The sequence below is a fragment of the Saccopteryx bilineata genome, chromosome 11, assembly GCF_036850765.1.
Source record: "Saccopteryx bilineata isolate mSacBil1 chromosome 11, mSacBil1_pri_phased_curated, whole genome shotgun sequence".
Lineage (NCBI taxonomy): Eukaryota > Metazoa > Chordata > Mammalia > Chiroptera > Emballonuridae > Saccopteryx > Saccopteryx bilineata.
The window spans coordinates 51,577,669-51,596,619 of NC_089500.1; the positions used below are offsets into that span (position 1 = coordinate 51,577,669).

General features: G+C 44.5%; 1 protein-coding gene across 6 annotated transcripts in view; it reads right to left on the reverse strand.

The window, feature by feature from the left end:
- The window catches only part of DLGAP1 (DLG associated protein 1), a 986,787-nt gene that overhangs the window by 65,503 nt on the left and 902,333 nt on the right, over positions 1–18,951 (reverse strand). For 5 of the 6 annotated variants that reach the window (XM_066246182.1, XM_066246181.1, XM_066246185.1 and 2 more), the window contains one exon: positions 7,951–8,324. In XM_066246182.1, the coding sequence (XP_066102279.1) occupies positions 7,951–8,324 (374 nt within the window). The remainder of the gene's footprint in view (positions 1–7,950; positions 8,325–18,951) is intronic. The other variant, XM_066246186.1, reaches the window with a different exon arrangement.

Here is an 18,951-nt window from a genome sequence, read left to right on the forward strand (position 1 = left end):
ATGGGAAGTATCAACTAGTAGTAGTTGTTTCTCATATGTGCCTTGACTGGACAAGCCCAGGGCTTCAAACTGGTGACCTCAGCATTCCAGGTCTACACCTTATCCACTGTGCCACCACAGGTCCATGTTTAATTTTTAAATCCACTATCCTAAAGTGTTTTTGTGTAATATATAAAGTAGAGCTCTAACATTTCCTCCCACCACCCCCATCACCGATTGAACTGGCTCCTACTAATTAATCTTTTCATTTGAGATGTCAACTTTACCCTGTACTATTCCCATAGATATAGGCCTGTTTTTGGTCAATTGATCTACTAGTCTTATTGCTTCTCTCTCTCTTTTTTTCCTAATATAATTGCATAATAAATCTTTTTCATGTTTATTTTATTGATTTTAGAGAAAGGAAGGGAGAGAGAGAGAGAGAGAGAGAGAGGAACACCAATCTGTTCCTATATGTGTCCTGACTGGGGATTGAACCGGCAACCTCTGCACTTTGGGACAATGCTCTAACCAACTGAGCTATCAAGCCAGGGCTCATAATAAATCTTGATATTTTTCCTGGCAAGTCTCATCCTGTAATTATTTCTTTTAAATGTAATTTTAAAAACTCTAAAAGTCTCTAGGTTATTTTGAGGTATTAAAATACAAATAAACTTGTTTTTAGATATTAGGTAGGTGTTATCTATTCTTTGTGAAGCTTAATCCTGTTGTTTTATAGTTTTTATTACTATTGTGAATGGACTTTTTTATGCTCCATTACATTTTCTGTTTATTAATAATATATTTAAAAGTTATTGTTTTTTAAATATTTATATTATACTGTTTTACTCCATGAATTCTAATAGTTTTCTGTGGTTTCCATTAGATTTTCTAGGTGGACATGCATATTATCTGCAAATAAAGGCAAATTTGTTCTTCCTTTGGAAAATATTTTTTAATACACATGGAGTTCTTAGAAAATACTGAGTACTGTTCTAAGTGTTTTGCTCATTTACTCTTTTCAACAGTCTCTGGGATTAGTGACATAATTAGCCCTGTTTTATATATAAGATTACAGAGGATGAGGAAACTAAAGCTCAGAGAAGTTGAATAACTTGCTGGAAGTAACATGGTAAATGGAAGAACCAGAATTTCAACACAGGCAATTTGATTTCAGAATCCATGCTCTTAACCGCTATGTAAATCTGCAAATTATTTTCCAATATAAGGACATTATTATGAATTTTACTTTTATGAATACTAAATTAATAGTTAATGAAGTTGACATAATGGCATTTTTTTTATATATATTTACCATTTATTAGTTTACATTTTAAGATTTGTTTTCCCCTTTGTATTTTAAGGTAGACTTTTTATTGTGGTAACATATAAATACAAGTTTCCATTTTGACCATTTAAAAACATGCAGTTCAGGGGCATTAAGTGCATTCACACTGTTGTGCCACCATTACCATCATCCAGTTTCCTAATTTCTTCATCATCCCAAAGTGAAACTCTATATCCCCATAGGAAGTAGGATTTAGTAAACTTAATTCTCAAACCAATCCTATGAGGACTAGTGGAGGGTTTAGGCTTAGGGAGATGAAGTAATTTGCCTAGAATGACACAGAGGACCAGCCTCTGCACTTCCCCACTCTTCCAAATTCTTTGGGTGGTGGGAGGGGCATTGACTTCTACTGAGATGTCGAGGGTGTGGGGATGGAGGTGGGTTCTAGGCCCATGCCTCCTGCTGTGGCATTTAGTCCCAAACACTGGGGCTATAATTCTTTCAGGAAACTTGATAACTTGTGTTATGGTAACCCGCAGGTTATAGAAAGCATTTGACTCATCACTACTAGAGAAAGTTTAATTACCTTTTAAAAGTGGACTTTGCAGAACATACAGTGAAAATACATCATTGTTGTGAAAATGTACCCCATGCCTGCCTTTTAGATGTGCCCTAGCATTCATTCAGCGTGGATAGAGTTATTGGACACCACATCAGGAAGTTATTAGTCAAAGAGTGCCTGCAGAATGATATGGTACAACAAAACTGGGGGGAAAGAATGCCTCTTCTCCATAGATACAAGGACATTCTCAGCAAGGTAAGCCGAGGTGAACAGATGTGAAAAACAAGAATCACTTTGATGTTTTCTTTGAGGAGCAGGAAATAGTGAGCTGAACTGAGAAACCTGATGGATTATCTAGCATTTTTAGGAGATTGCTTGATTAAATAGCCAACAATTATGCTGAAACTGCTGCGCATTCTTTCCTCTTGATGTTGTGATCTGAGTAACACCTTCCACGCCGTCAGACTCTTTGGGTTTGCTCTTCCTCCCCCCCAAAGCTAGGAGGAACAACTCACATTTTTGTTCTCATCTGGTTACTCAAGGGTGTTGAACATACTGTAACACAATCCCCTAACCCAGGTTATTCTTGGATGTCCACTTCTTTATTGAGAATCAATCTGTGGGGTGGTCAGCAATGGGGGACGGTCACGTGAGGAACCTAGATCCAGGAACTTTGGCTAGGACTGCCCACACTTGGGAGCGCCAAAAGAAACTTCCCAGGAATCCCTTGGAAAAAAGCAACTGTCTGTCAGCCAGTGAGATTTTGCTGGTCATATTAGCTCGACTTCCCTAGAGGATCCCTTTAAATTTGCCCCATGAGGTTTCTCCATGTGTGATTTCCTGACCTCCATCTCCTGGGCCAGTGAATCTCATCCGAGAAGCGCTGTATTCAATTAAAGCCTTTGCATATCCACACTTGGTGGCTACGCCCCTTCCTTCTTCCTAGGTGGGGAAAAATACCTTACATTTTGGTGTTGAAAACCGGGGAGGAGTTGAAGTCCGCAAGGACTGCTCCTCTTCCCTTCCCCTCTGATAAAGAACCAGGACCTTTGACTTTCCACCCACTTCAGCGCACAGTGCGGTAAGTCCCCTGCCTGCAGCCTCTCCTCAGTTCTTTCCACCAAGACTCCCTGTCCGAAACTGCAGCTGCGTCAGGGACCTCTTTCCATTCCCTTACAAGTGCGTGTGTGCCCGTGGAGATGTCCTGAACACATCCACTTTACTTAACCGTCGGTGGCCAGAGATTGAGTTGCAGGATGCCAATGATCATTTCTGACCACTCCGAGGACTGAGGGCGGCCGTGGGGGTACAGGAAAATCCAAAAACACTTCTGGAATTGCCTTATCCGAAATCTCTCCCTTCCTAAAGAAGAAGAAACTGTTCTTCTTCTCCGCTGTGGCCAGGCCACAGAACCCACTGGATTATTGAACCAGGTAGCCTCCTGAAGGAACTTTCGGTTTTAACACCCTCACCAATTTATTGCCAAAAAAGCTGGGAACTGGTTGGAGATCTCTTACATTCAGGGTTTCTAATTATTTGCGCTCTCTAAGCCGCCTGTTCTACCACGCAGGCCCTTTCTGGCCAGAGAAACCTCACCTAAAACCTCCACTCCTAATCTTTCCTCCTTCGCCCGACCCCAACTCTCTCCCACTCCTGCCTGACCCCCAGGGCGCCCCTCTCTTGGAACCTCTCTCTTGTCCCTCTGAGGACCTCTTTTGCTCGGTCTTTCCCCTCCAGAAAGCCCCCTCCCTTCGCAGGATCCTGTTTCTCATTCACCTGGAAATACCATTCTCTCTCCTCCCCTGCTGGCCAGGGCTCCTCCCTTCTCCACTGTGTTCTTAAGCCCCTCCTCCATCAAGTCACCCTCCACCAGCCATTGGCCCTGTCTTGCCTCTGACTCCAGTGTTTCCTGTTGGATCTGGGTGCCGGGCCCCCCCCAAGAGCCCTCTCCTTTTATTCTAATCCCCAAACCCTTATCTGGGATCTGTGAACATGGCATTTAAAGTTCTTAATAGTCACAGCTAGTAGGAAAAGGCCAAGGCTGTTCCCCAGGTCCACATGCAGCAGAAGGTAACACTCCAAACCCAGGCTCTTGTGGCAGCCCTAAGGCCAGCAGAGCAACAGGGGCAAGGCACAGAAGGTTCTCGACCTAAGTTGGGCTGCAAAGAGGATCTCCACCAGGAGCTTGCTTTAAATGTGGCAAGGAGGGTCATTGGTGCCGGCAGTGCCCCTGCCAGAGGCCACCCACTAAACCCTGCCCTAATTGCAAGCAGCCCAGTCACTGGTGGAGTGACTGCCTGCTTTGGGCAACAGGCTCATCCTTAACGTCTCTACATGGAGGACAGGCCAATCAGATGGGAGGCCAAGCTAGCCAGACGGGCCCATCATTTGAACTCCTAGGCCCGATGGATGGCTGATGCGGCCCAGGCTCGGAGACCCCCATCACTTTATCTGAGCCACGGGTGATGTTACAGGTAGCGGGTAAGTCCATCTCATTTCTTGTGGACATGGGGGCTACCTTCTCTGTTTTGTTATCACACTCTGGACCTTTAGTTCCCTCACAGGTCTCGGTTATAGGAGTTGACGGGAACCCTTCTTTTCCTCTTTGAATGCCACCCCTGACATGCAGTTTGGACAGAATCCCCTTTCGCACTCCTTCTTAGTCATGCCATTGTGCCCTGTACCCCTCCGGGGTCAGGACATTCTATAAAGTCTCGGAGCCACTATCCAGCTGACAATATCCCCGACAGCATCTTCCCACTTACTCCTACCCCTCTTGACTGAAGGCTCTCCCACTTCCACAAATCACCCTAACCTGGTCACACCCCTTATTCCACCAGACGTTGTCAACCCTCAAGTCTAGGACACTTCTACCCCTGTGGTAGCGACCCACCACCCACCTGTACACATCCGCTTAAAGAATCCCTCCCAATTCCCATCTAGACCCCAATTCCCTATTTCAGCAAGTCACCGCCAGGGCCTTAAACCAATAATTACCCTCCTTTTAAACCAAGGCTTACTCATCCCCATGGACTCCCCCTGCAATACCCCCATCCTTCTTGTTTGAAAACCTTCAGGAGCTATCGCCTCGTACAAGACTTACGCCTAATCAATGAGGCGGTGATTCCCCTCCATCCAGTAGTCCCTAATCCTTACACATTACTGTCACACATTCCATCAGACACCACTCACTTCATGGTCCTAGATCTCAAGGATGCCTTCTTTACCATTCCTCTACACCCTGACTCTTACTTTCTGTTTGCCTTTACTTGGACTGACCCAGACACTAATGCAGCCCAGCAGCTTACATGGACTGTCTTACCCCAGGGGTTCAGAGACAGCCCCCACCTGTTTGGACAGGCGCTGGATCGGGATTTAGCTACATGCAATCTCGAGAGTAGTACTCTCTTACAATATGTAGATGACCTACTCCTCTGCAGCCCCTCCTTGCCTGCCTGCAGAGAACACACTGCCACCCTTCTCAACCTCCTTGCTGTGAAGGGATATCATGTCTCCCCTACTAAGGCTCAACTTCACTCTCAGTCTGTAGTCTGTCTGGGCATCGCCTTAACCCACACCACCCGAGGTCTCACCCTAGATCGAACTCAGACCCTCCGCAGTCTCCAACCACCTACCACCGATCACATTTTTTCTTTCCTTGGTCTGATGGGCTTCTTTAAACACTGGATTCCCAATTGTGCTCTCTTAGTCAAACCCCTCTACGAGGCTGCAAAAGAGACTCCCATGAGACCTCTCACATCTTCCAACACCGTCAAAAGGGCTTTCTCTATCCTTCGAGACACCCTCTTTTCCTCTTCCCCTCTCGCTTTACCTGACACAGATGCCCCTTCCACCTTTTCACTGATGAAAAACACGGTAATGCTGTTGAGGTACTGACTCAACCTGTGGGGCCCACATACCGCCCTGTGGCATACCTCTCTAAACAATTGTTCATCACCGTCAAAGGTTGGCAGCCCTCCCTCTGGGCACTGGGCGCAGCAGCTGAACTCACCAAGGAGGCTACTAAGCTCACCCTTTCCCAACCCATCACTGTCTTCTCCCACAGGCTCACCAACCTCTTTTCACACAAATCTCTTTCTCTGTTAAGTCCTTCCCGCCTACAAGAATTTCACCTCCTGTTCATCGAAAACCCTTCAGTCACTCTTTTACCCTCTCCCCGATTCAACCCAGCCACTCTAATGCCAGCTCCAACGACACTTCCAGAACCCACCCACTCTTGTACAGAGCTAATAGATTTCCTCAGCAGACCCCGAGATGGATTATCAGATTCTCCTTTAAAAGATCCAGATCCAATACTCTTTGTAGATGGGAGCTCTGTACAGGGACCCGGCGGACGACGACGGGCAGCCTACGCGGTGGTCACCACCTCCTCCACCCTAGAAGCTCAACAGCTGCCAGAGGGCACCACCTCCCAGAAAGCAGAGCTGATTGCCCTCACGCGGGCACTCACTCTGGCCCAGGGAAAATGCATAACCATATATACTGACTCTAAATATGCTTTTCTTATCACCCACAGCCACTCTGCCCTCTAGAAGGAAAGGGGCTTCCTCACTACCAAGGGCTCCCCCATAATCAATGCTACCTTCATTTCTAACTATGTCTCTCACCTCAAGCTTGCTCCTATGCAGGATCGCTGGCAGTCAGAACCACTGGGTCCTACCTGTCTCCGGCTCACCAAAAGGTTGGGCCCTGCAGACCCTCCTGATACTCCTGTCCCTCCCACCAGGAACCTGCCGCCAGAGTGAGCTGAAGCAGGGAGCAATGCTGTTCAGTAAGAGTGGCCTGATGAAAAAAGCTTCAATCTTCTCAACCATCTGCGAGAAAAATTAAGCAAAAATCTCTCCTCTTACAACCTGCTTATCTCCTAATGGCAGCCACCCATCCTCACCTGGGCTGCCCCTATCCTAAATCTTCTTCTAATTATCAGCGTATAACTCATATTTGCTCCTCTTTTTTAAATTCTTACAGAACCGCATCCGCGAAGTTTCTCAACTCATAGCCAAACAGATGTTCCTCCTGACACCCCTCAAAGCCACCACCTGCCGATCTCCCCCTCCAAATGATGTCCCTAATCAGCAGGAAGTAGCCGGACGAATAAGTGGTGTCCCTAATTTACACAAAAAGATCAGAATGTGGGGTGGCCAGCAATGGGGGACGGTCACGTGAGGAACCCAGATCCAAGAACTTTGGCTAGGACCACCCACACTCGGGAGCGCCAAAAGAAACTTCCTAGGTATCCCTTGGGAAAAAGTGACTGTCAGCCAGTGAGATTTCGCTACGTCATATTAGCTCGACTTCCCTAGAGCAGTGGTCCCCAACCTTTTTGGGGCCACGGACCGGTTTAATGTCAGAAAATATTTTCATGGACCAGCCTTTAGGGTGGGACAGATAAATGTATCACGTGACCGAGACAAGTGTTAAGAGTGAGTCTTAGCCAGATGTAACAGAGGGAATCTGGTCATTTTTTAAAAGGAAAACATTGTTCAGACTTAAATATAAATAAAACAGAAATAATGTAAGTTATTTATTCTTTCTCTGCGGACCAGTACCAAATGGCCCACGGACCGGTACCAGTCCGCAGCCCAGGGTTTGGGGACCACTGCCCTAGAGGATCCCTTTAAATTTGCCCCACGAGGTTTCTTCATGCGCAACCTCCTGACCTCCATCTCCCGGGCCAGTGAATCTCGTCCGAGAAGCGCTGTATTCAATAAAGCTTTTGCTTATCCACACTTGGTGGCTACACCCCTTCCTTCTTCCTCAGCGGGAGAAAAACACCTTACACGAACTGTGCATTAGAAATTGAGGGCACTTTATGTTTGACCATGGTCATGTTTGTTTAATTATCCTATACTTTGACTCCCACATTCAATTTAGAGAACAAAAATAATAATTGCTAAAAACATTTATAGACAAAATGCCTTCATTTTTTTTTTTCATGTTTAATCATGGAGGGAGTCTAGAGTCAATAAATGAAAATCTGATTCTAAATAAATGTAGCTATATCATCCATCATGGTAAGATAGTAAATCTGAGAAAATAAAAAGTTACATTTTGTCAGTTCTGGGTTCCTCTCTCAAAGGACAGAAAGGGAGGCTGTTACCTGTATTCCAATAGACAGGCATCGATTTTTCTTAAAGTGATCCTTCTTCCTGTCCTCTGTAGTGATGGTGGCGATGGTGGTCGTGGTGGTGACGGTGGCAGGGTTGTTGCCCATGTGTTGACTTGCGGGGCCGTGGATCTGGGCGTTTGCGGCTTCAATGGCGGCCGTCAGAGCCTTCATACTGTCCAGGCTCTCCGTGGAGTTGCTCAGTCCAGACTGGCTGATAATATCTCCTCGCTGGCCCTGTCCATCCATGTAGGCATCCTGCGCAGACTCTGTGCTACTCTGAGCTGTGATAGAAATGAAAGGTTTCGTGGTAGTTCTGGGTGGGACTGGAGGTGGTGTCTTCTTATATGTTGTAATGCAAGATGACACTGGAAGACAGTGAAAACAAAGACACTGTGATTTCTGCAGGGGGTTTTCATTTCTGATATTGTAACTGACGCCCATTGAAAATTAGGGCACATGAAACACACTAAGACATTTAACATGAACACAAGTCCATGGATAGGCTAAGTGAGATTCCTGCTTGGGCCCTTAGGGTCCTCCAGGAGGTGAAACCCCCACAAATTGAGGGGATAAAAGATCAGAAAACACCAACCTCTGAGATAAAAGTTTCTGAAATGGAAATCAATATGAATCAACCTAAAATAGAGATGATTAGCCATCTGTAGAAATCTTCCCAGGCAATGGTAAACCCTGAGAAATAATATATACACATGTGTAAGTCCAGGGTAGTTTCTGCCTTCTCAGAAAAACATTAAATATAGGTAATATTTAACAAAGGACTTCATTAAAGAAGATTCTGATGGTTGATAATAAACACTGGGAAAAGAAGGAAAGCATGGAGACCAAGCACGTATAATCCCTATAACGCAGTGGTTCTCAGACTGTGGGTCGCGACCCCAGCGGGGGTCGAACAACCAAAACACAGGGGTCGCCTAAAGCCATCGGAATTCGATGGCGACTCCTGTGTTTTGGTCGTTCGACCCCCGCCAAGGTCGCGACCCACAGGTTGAGAACCGTTGCTATAACAGTATGAGGTGCCTGGGTAGAGCGTGGGGGGGTGTACAGCATGTTATTATAGCTTCTGTAGTGTGCTTTTAACAACATCCAGTTTTTCCTTCTTTCCTTCCTCTCTCCTCCCCCCCACCCTTCATTCTGGAAGATGCTCAGTATACAAACTTTTGTTCTGGATTTTTTGGTTGTTATATCTGAGCTGAACTACCTAGTGAGAGAGAATACACTACACTAAGTATCCTATTTGAAAATAAATGTACACACTACTTTATAAATCAGTCTGTGCATGTGAGGTTTATTTGAGTCCACTTTCTTTTTTCTTTTTTTTTTTTAGATTTTATTTATTCATTATAGAGAGGAGAGAGAGAGAGAGAGAGAGAGAAGGGGGGAGGAGCAGGAAGCATCAACTCCCATATGCGCCTTGACCAGGCAAGCCCAGGGTTTTGAACCGGCAACCTCAGTGTTTCCAGGTTGACGCTTTATCCACTGCGCCACCACAGGTCAGGCTGAGTCCACTTTCTAACGTGCTGTCCTCAGGGCAACTTGATCAGGACCCGAATCTGCACAGGGAGGTATCTTTTTTGAACCTGTGTACTTGAGCTCAGGTCCTCCTGAGGTTCCAGCTGTAGCAGCCACCAGGGCCTCTAACCAACCATCTGATCAGAATCCACAGGGTCTTGAAGAAGCTTTGAACACTGATTTTCAGCTTTTGCACTTGCGAAGCACAATATAGGAAAATACAGATCGAAATGAATTATTAAGCGTCCATTGAGAAATCCCTGCCAGCAAAGAGCAATTCCTCAACCAGCTTTCTAAAGACTTATGTTTAGGCCCTAGCCGGTTGGCTCAGTGGTAGAGTGTTGGCCTGGCATGCGGAAGTCCACGGTTTGATTCCCGGCCAGGGCACACAGGAGAAGCACCCATCTGCTTCTCTACCCCTCCCCCTCTCCTTCCTCTCTGTCTCTCTCTTCCCCTCCCGGAGCCAAGGCTCCACTGGAGCAAAGATGGCCCTGGCACTAAGGATGGCTCTGTGGCCTCTGCCTCAGGTGCTAGGATGGCTCTGGATGCAACACAGTGACGCCCCAGATGGGCAGAGCATCGCCCCCTGGTGGGCATGTCGGGCACATGTAGGAGTCTGTCTGACTGCCTCCCCGTTTCCAGCTTCGGAAAAATGCAAAAAAAAAAAAAAAAAAAAAAGACTTATGTTTAGTCCCTGTAAAATATGGTCTAGACCAGTGGTCCCCAACCTTTTTTGGGCCATGGACCAGTTTAATGTCAGAAAATATTTTTACGGACCGGCCTTTAGGGTGGGATGGATAAATGTATCACATGATCGAGACAAGCATCAAGAGTGAGTCTTAGACGGATGTAACAGAGGGAATCTGGTCATTTTTTAAAAAATAAAACATTGTTCATACTTAAATATAAATAAAGCGGAAATAATGTAAGTTATTTATTCTTTCTCTGCGGACCGGTACCAAATGGCCCACGGACCAGTCCACAGCCCGGGGGTTGGGGACCACTGGTCTAGACTATTGTGTTTCCATCACTTTCTCCCCACCCCACCCCACCCCATCCGTGCCTTTTCCACTCAGATCGTGTTACTGTTGTTACACCAAATCAGCTGATCCTGACCACACAATCTGAACTCCTTACCCCTGGCTCTAGCTGGCACTGGGGTCACCTTGCAGAAGGAAATACTCACCTCGATACTTAGGATGCTTAATGAAGCCACTCAAAGGAAGCAGCCAATAATGAATAGTAAACAGAAAAGCTCTACTGAGATAAGAAACCCCCTTTTACTAAGAAGCTTAAAAGGCGTTTTATGATTTAGGCCAAGCGTTCAGAGAGATTTTGTAAATATGATTTTTATACTTGTACATGGTTTACACCAGCTCAAGATGACCGATTGCATTCCTGCTGAGGAAGGGCTGTTATATTGTAAATGGAGAGGTTTTCCTACTAGAAGGTTTTGAATGGAAGGAGGAAGGAGACTCGGACCCCCTCCATTCCCCACACCTGTGAGGAAGAAGGTAAACAGTCAGGAATGTGAGGGGAGGAAGGGAGATTTGAGTAGCCCTTTCCTCTCCTCTTTCTTTCTCCTTAATGGGCGATTTACAAACACTTTTCCTCTGACATCATGTAAGCCCCCTCCCATCCTGAAATTGTGTGATTGGCATATGTACCTCTAGACAAAGGAATCATGAGATCCAAGTATGTGAACTTGTGTTCTGTAAAGGGTATATAAGATGTAAGAAATCTAATTTCAGGGAGCAGGTGTCTTTGGAGCTGTAGCCCCATGTGCTCCGCTGGCTTTTATTAATAAATTCTCTTTTCCTCTTATAGTTATCTGAGTGTCAGTCCTCCGTTGGGTTGCTCTCCTGCTACACTATGATACTGTCCTGCTGGTCCACTGCCCTGTGATTCAGAGAAATTTCCTTAACAATAAAAGACAGGGACAAAGAAGTTTGGCTACTTCCCACCGATTGCCTGAGAGTTGAAGGAAAAAGCCACACAGATGTCACATTACAATGTCAGATGTGCTCTTGGGGAAGGGGAATGGGTAATGTGGATAATACATATGTCACCTCCCAGTTACCTGGAGTGGATGACTGGTAGAGGCTCACCCCAGGAAAACCTTCCATTTAAGATTATTGCATAAAACATATAGCTTTACATGGGAACAGAGCTCAACAGTGACCTGAGCAGTAATGTGACAAGCAGAGGCTCACAGTGCCTGCAAGGTACAGAGCCAGGAGCAGAAGCAGTCTGGTCTCAGGCTCCCCTATGGGCCACAGTGAAGCTTCTGGCCCAGCGATGCAGGCGTGAGCCTTGTTGATATTTCACCTCACTCAAGTTAGTTCCAGGCACTGTCACTGCCATGGGCTACTGTTGGGCAGGTAAAATATATTATGCTCAATTTGTTAAAGATGGCGCTGGCCACGTGGAAGCCCATCACCCAGGTGATGATATTAGTTGCCCTTCTTGCTTGGGATGGGCGTGATTATATTAATGTGTGTTGAGGGAGGGCTTTTGCGCCAAAAGATTTTAAAAGCAAGAGAGATCACATTGCTCCAGAGAAGAGCGATTACGTTCTAGGAGGAGCCCATGCTATAGGAGAGCAGAATAAGGCCACGTGGAGGAAAGAAGAAGCAGCCAAGATGGCAGAATGCTGAAGGAGAAGCCAGTTTGTGCAGAGTTTGTGCAGAGAGAAGGAGATGAGGAACAGAGGTGAATAAGGCTGGTGAGCTAGAAACCTTTGGTTCTAGGAAACTCAGATAAGTCAGTGGCTTTGGGAGCCCTGAATGGAAAGGGAAGTGTTTTCTCACTGTGTGTATTTCTTGCCCGCCAGGTGCAAGCTAGGATTAAAGCTAATGGCCCACCAGTTATTGGCTCCATTATTTCATTACCGTCTGTCCGAATCTAATGCGAACCTGCATGTGAATGGCCACGATGGTGGCTACTGGCTGTACAGCCACCTTCTGCTCCTAGGCAGGTCTGAACAGGACAGTCCTGCTCAGGGTAGTGCTCAGTCTCAGTTACTCATCTGAACACCAGAGAGGGTGAGGGCGGGGGGAGTGACTGTAAGTAGAATACAACCTGTCTATTTGAATCCAACAAGACTAGATCATTTTATTACTTCTCTGAAGACAAATCTCTACAGTGTGAACTCATCATTTTCTTCAAAACAAATTCACATATTTCAAAATGGCTTGTTCATATTCCAAAGAAACTAAATGTCACCTTCCAACATCAAATGTCCAACCTTTTGGAGGACTTAATGCTTGTGGTTAGCTACCCCAGTTTTCTCTTTCACTGTGGACAGTCAATACTAGTCACTGTAGACAAATAGAGTATCATTTCATTTGCTGTGATTTACAGTAAAAATTCTGCCATGGTGTGTTAAGCGTATATGGAGGTAGAGGGGCACATTAATAACTGGGCTTGGGGACAGTTTTGGGGGCCAGTTGCAACTTGGTGCCATCTGAGGGCTGTTGTCAGCTCCTCTATGATATCCATAGGAAAACCAAAATTTTGCCACCTGGAAGCTGCTTTTGTTAGTACTGATCTTAAGCTGTTTATTAAAAAACGAAAGACTCCACAAAGATTCTTTGCCCTTCCCCTTTTCCTGCCCAAGAGATTCAGACAGAGAAACCTGTTTTGGGATGGGGGACTTGGCTTAATCACCTTCAGAATCTTCATCCTAGCAGGAAGACCCCAAGCCTCTTAACTAGTTAACCCCTGTGCCCCATTGTGCTGAGTTGCCTCTCAAGAATTTGCCTGCCCTGAGCGTTCCCCTCTTTGTCAACTACCTGTAAATCACCCATTCTCACTTCTGAAATCTAATCTCCCTCAGCCCGGGCCCCTTCTCCTTTCTCCTTTGTCTCCTATACCCACTGTTGCCTCATGGTCTCTTATGGAATGTTCATGCCTATGTCAGTGCCCCCCCCCCCATCTTCCCCTTTCACATGCATGTTATTAAAACTTTGATTTTCTCTTGTTAATCTGTCTTTGTTAATTTGACTACAGTGTGTCCGTAAAGTCATGATGCACTTTTGACTGGTCACAGGAAAGCAACAAAAGACGATAGAAATGTGAAATCTGCACCAAATAAAAGGACAACCCTCCCAGTTTCCGTAGGATGATGTGGCAGCATGTGCACATGCGCAGATGATGACGTAACACCGTGTAATACAGTGGAGCAGCCCATGGCCATGCCAGTCGAGATGTGGACGGTACAGAGGAAAGTTCAGTGTGTTCTGTGGCTCACTAAATTCAAATCCGTGACCAAAGTGCAACGTGAATATCAGTGCATTTATAACAAAGTGCCATCACATGGGAATAACATTACTCAGTGGGATAAGCAGTTGAACGAAACCGGCAGTTGGGTGGAGAAACCCCATTCTGGTAGGCCATCAGTCAGTGACAAGTCTGTAGAGGCTATACGGGATAGCTACCTCAGGGGCCCTAAAAAATCTGTGCGTGAGCGCACATCGAACTGCACTGAATAGTATGAAACTGGGAGAATTTTCCTTTTATTTGGAGCAGATTTCACTTTCTATTGTCTTTTGTTGCTTTCCTGTGACTGGTCAAAAGTGCACCATGACTTTACAGACACACTGTATTAGCCCAGCCATAAGAATTTAGAAGGTATAAAAAAAGTATTAATTTTTTTTTACCCACCACAGTACTCTCATCAATGGGGGCTTCTAGAAGGTAGCAGCAATGCCAGAAGTCTACTAGGATCAGTTTGGAAAAGGAAAATCCTGGGGACGTGTCTTCCCTAACAGGCTGGCCTAGCCCCAGTGCCCACAGGAGGTGTGAATTTAGATCATCATACTTTGAATGAGGGAGCTGACTAGAGGACGGAAACTGTCGGCCCTATTTTATCCCAGAAGCTTTATGATAAGGTTTTATTGACGTGTGGAGTTTGGCACGATTCTGCTGCTGGAGTCGCAGTCAAGGATGCACCACCAGTCAGGCCACAAATAAGAATTAGAAGGAGTTTAAATCTCTAAGATTGTCTTTTGAAGCAGAAGAAGGAAGATCCAACACAGGTCATGCTTCTTGCAATTTCCTTCCTCCTCATGTCCCAAATTGTTTGCATTCAACGCTGCTCTAGAAATTTATACATACAACTAAATCCTCCACCTTTTCTCAGCATCACTCTTCCTAGCTTTTCAAGCTAAGTCCTAAACCCCTCTTCTCTTCTAAGGTTTTTTGTTTTTGTTTAATTCTACTGCCATGATTCAACACCATGAATGGCTTAGTGCCCACGAAGGCAAGAGGGCCAGGAAGCATACGGTAGAGGGGGTGAAGCATAAGTTAGTAAGTCTTGTCTGGTTGAAACAGAAAGAGAAATGAGCAGCTTATAGACAGAAAGTGAAACATTTCATTTGTGTAAGAGTAACATCCTCAAAAAGTTCATTTCAAACGCAAGTGTTCCTTTCGTTCATGTGGAATGTGAAAAAGAAATGATGTTGTATTTAACCATTATTATAGCTTTTCTTTTCATACTACCCCAGCCCAAAGTTTATTGAATGGACTCCCATCCACTTACAAGAAAAGTCACCAAGATGCTGAACACACCATCATACAGTGCACAGATTGATGTGTTGTAGAATTGTACACCCGAAACCTGTAAATTTTGTTAACCAGCCTGACCTGTTGGTGGTGCAGTGGATAAAGCGTCGACCTAGAAATGCTGAGGTCGCTGGTTCGAAACCCTGGGCTTGCATAGTCAAGGCATATATGGGAGTTGATGCTTCCAGCTCCTCCCACCCCGTCTCTCTTTCTCCTCATTAAAATGAATAAATTAAAAAAAAAATTTTGTTAACCAGTGTCACCCCAATAAATTCAATTAAAAAATGAAGAGTCAGCAGGAATAGGGTTCCAGATTTTAATGCCATCACTTTCATTCAGATGATGCAACAGAGCACAGAGACTCACACAGCTGGTTTTTACACCTGAGTTAGGAAGTTATATATTTTTTTAAAGTCACAGAGAAAACAAATTAGAACAAATTCCTATCCTGTGTAGTTTATATATTAGAATATATAATATTCAATATTGTCTCTATTTTCACAGAAAGTTAATGTTAGTGTTGGAAGCCTCAGGAAGGCCTGTGTTAAGAATTCATTTTTTTTCTGTAGCAGTGAAGGTTTTCTGGAAAAATACATAGATTCTCTTAGCACTCTGGTTATCCTTTGTGATCAAGAGCACACATATGTAAGATGACTACAAAATAGGTATAGGATCAAATCCACTTTCTGTATGTTCTTTTTTTTTTTTTAGTTTTTTTTTAAATTTTTATTTATTTATTTTTTTTTACAGAGACAGAGAGTGAGTCAGAGAGAGGGATAGACAGGGACAGACAGACAGGAACGGAGAGAGATAAGCATCAATCATTAGTTTTTCATTGTGCGTTGCAACACCTTAGTTGTTCATTGATTGCTTTCTCATATGTGCCTTGACCACGGGCCTTCAGTAGACCGAGTAACGGTCCTTGCTGGAGCCAGCAACCTTGGGTTCAAGCTGGTGGGCTTTTTCCCTCAAACCAGATGAGCCCGCACTCAAGCTGGCGACCTCGGGTCTTGAACCCAGGTCCTCTACGTCCCAGTCCGATGCTCTATCCACTGTGCCACCGCCTGGTCCGGCTGTATGTTCTTATTAATAGGTTCTTACTGATTTAGTTAATGGACCAGATACTACAAAACTATGTTGAAGAATTATTTAGCAGTTCTTGGTTACTAAACTTTAGAAAGTCTTTAGAATATGAGAATAATCCCATAAGAGTTGATTATGCACATCTCTTCCCAAGTCTGTATTCAGTGACATTTCATTGATAGCTTGAAACTAACCTTGGTATGAATGTTCTTTATACCATGGAAATTGCCAGATGCTGTAAATTAGTAGGTGTCCCCTGGAGAGCCAGTTGCTGAGCATTTTCAGCACAACTCTGTACACAGAGATGCTACAGAAGATGTGGTTAAGAGAGAGGCGTCAATTCATAGACTATTTGACAAGTGCATAGTGATATGTACCATGAAAACTGAAAGTAAGCTTGTAGAATTCTAGCAATTTTACAGAGTAGTTTGTCAGTTGAATTTAATAAAAACTATGGTCTTGTTTTGTGTGTGTGTGCCCTTGTCTTCTGAAATTTCCTTTTCCTAGTCATTCGTTTTCATTGCATTTTACCACAGTATTGTTCTGCAACAGATTGGATATCAAACAAACAAACAAACAAACTAACTGGTCCATCATTGGAGATAGTTTGAGAAGCATCTTGACAGTCTGAGAAGCATTGGAGCAGTCAGCAAATCCAGTGGAAAGAACAGAGGTAGTGTATGTGAGATTAAGAACATATTAGAGAACTAACTTGTAACTACAGGCTACTTTACAAAGCAAAATGATATAAAAAAGGCCAAAAAAAAAAAAAAAAGCAGAAGAACCTAACTTGGGACCTAAATAGATTACTGCACAAATGCGGGATGGGCTTTTTTTTTTTTGTTTGTTTGTTTGTTTTAATATATATTTTATTTATTCACTTGAGAGAGAGAGAGAGAAGGGGGGAGGAGCAGGAAGCATCAACTCCCATATGTGCCTTGACTAGGCAAGCCCTGGGTTTTGAACCGGCGACCTCAGTGTTCAAGGTTGGTGCTTTATTCTCTGCGCCACCACAGGTCAGGTGGGTTTGTGGTTTTAATGTCAGGTAAGCTGCCTATTTCTAAGAAGGTGTGCAAGGGTAGAAGTGTGATATCTACAACAATGGAAAGATCTTTGTGCTGCATTTCATCGTGGGCCCCTCTCTTTCAGGGTAAACTGCAAGGTACTCTGAGGAGAAAAAAATCAAATCTTATGAGGAATGGTTTAAGGAAAGAAGTTGTTCAGTTTGTAAGGGAAGGAAAACAGAGAAGGTTTTAATTATTTTGAAGGCAGTGGTACAGACGATGGCATGGACTTATTCTCTATAAGGCCCCCAGTAAAACCACAAAAATGAAAGCTTAGGCACATAAAAAGTAATTCTCCAGCAGTCAGTTCCCCAAAGATGGAATATGGGGACCTCGCTCAGTTGTGAGGACTCAGTCCCTGGAGGAGTTCAAGCACAGACAAGCTTATCGTTTGGCTGTAAAGTTATTAAAATTGCACCACCATCTTGAGGATGCCCGAAGTAAGTGACAAGATATATCTTTCAAACTGGCGTACACATGTCCTTATGAATATGAATGCAATCTAAAGCTGTAATTCAGAAGAGATCCACTGAGAGTGATGCCAACTAGCTGTATAAGGCAGCCAAGAGACGGGGCCAGGTGATGTTAGCAACAGGTTGTTTGGTAGCAGTGACACAAGTTCTGGCATTCTGGGCACACATTTTGGCATAGAGAGGACAAAACGGCTAACGGAGAAGTTCACCGCTGTTGCTTCCCATCAATAGGCCCAGAAGTGATGACCTACAGTGAATTTTAGAGATTGTGTCTGCCGTGAAGATTCACTACACAGGCCAGATTCCCCCACCAATGCCAATCAGTAGTCTGGCTTAAGTCCTTCACAGGATAAAAGCACAAATCCAGGTGAAAATAAAAGATGATGAGATAAAGAATTCATCCATACTCTTGGTGTGCTATTGTATCAATCTAATCACCAGAGAATGACTTTATCTAATATATACTGTGCTGAGAATTGAATAGACACGATCTAATGATAGAGCAGATAAGTCATAAGCTACTAAGTAGTAGAGTTAGCATACTTGTGACCCCGAACACCACCTCTTTTCCTTCACCCAGACCGTCTGTATTCATCTCCCTCTAAACCTTCCATTTCAACACCTTGTCCACTAAGCCTAATGCTATTCATGAGAACCTTCCAGAAAACTGCTTGTAAAGCCAGTAACCATGGGCACCATCACAGCCGCCTGGCCCATGCAGGTTGGCATTTGATTCGGACAGACAGTAATGAAATAACAGAGCCAAGAACTGATGGGCCATTACCTTTAATCCTAGCTTGCACCTGGCGGGCAAGAATTACACAGTGGGAAAATTTCCATTCAGGGTCCCCAAACCACTGACTTACCCGAGTTTTCCTAGGATTAAAGGTTTCTAGCTCACTGGCCTTATTCACCTCTGTTCTCCATTGAGGAGCCACTGAGCCATTTCACCCTCAGGTGTTGTAAAGTACCAAAGGCGACAGAATTAATATTTTAAGAGGCTTGGAGAACATTTTATTAATTTGGGTTAAGGTGTGCAGAGAAATTGTGAGAATAGTCTCTGTTCTGTGTGATTGGCATAGTCAGGATGGCCCTTGGCATTGTGTTGCAAATGCAGAGGGGAGGAAAACATGGATCCCCAGACATTCCACTACACCTGTGAGGAAAAGGGTGAATGGCTAGCCAGGTACAGGGAGAGAAAAACCAAAATAAACCTTTTCTCATAGCAATGAGCCATTTGCGGGAATTTGTCCCCACGGAAACTACCTCTCCTATGT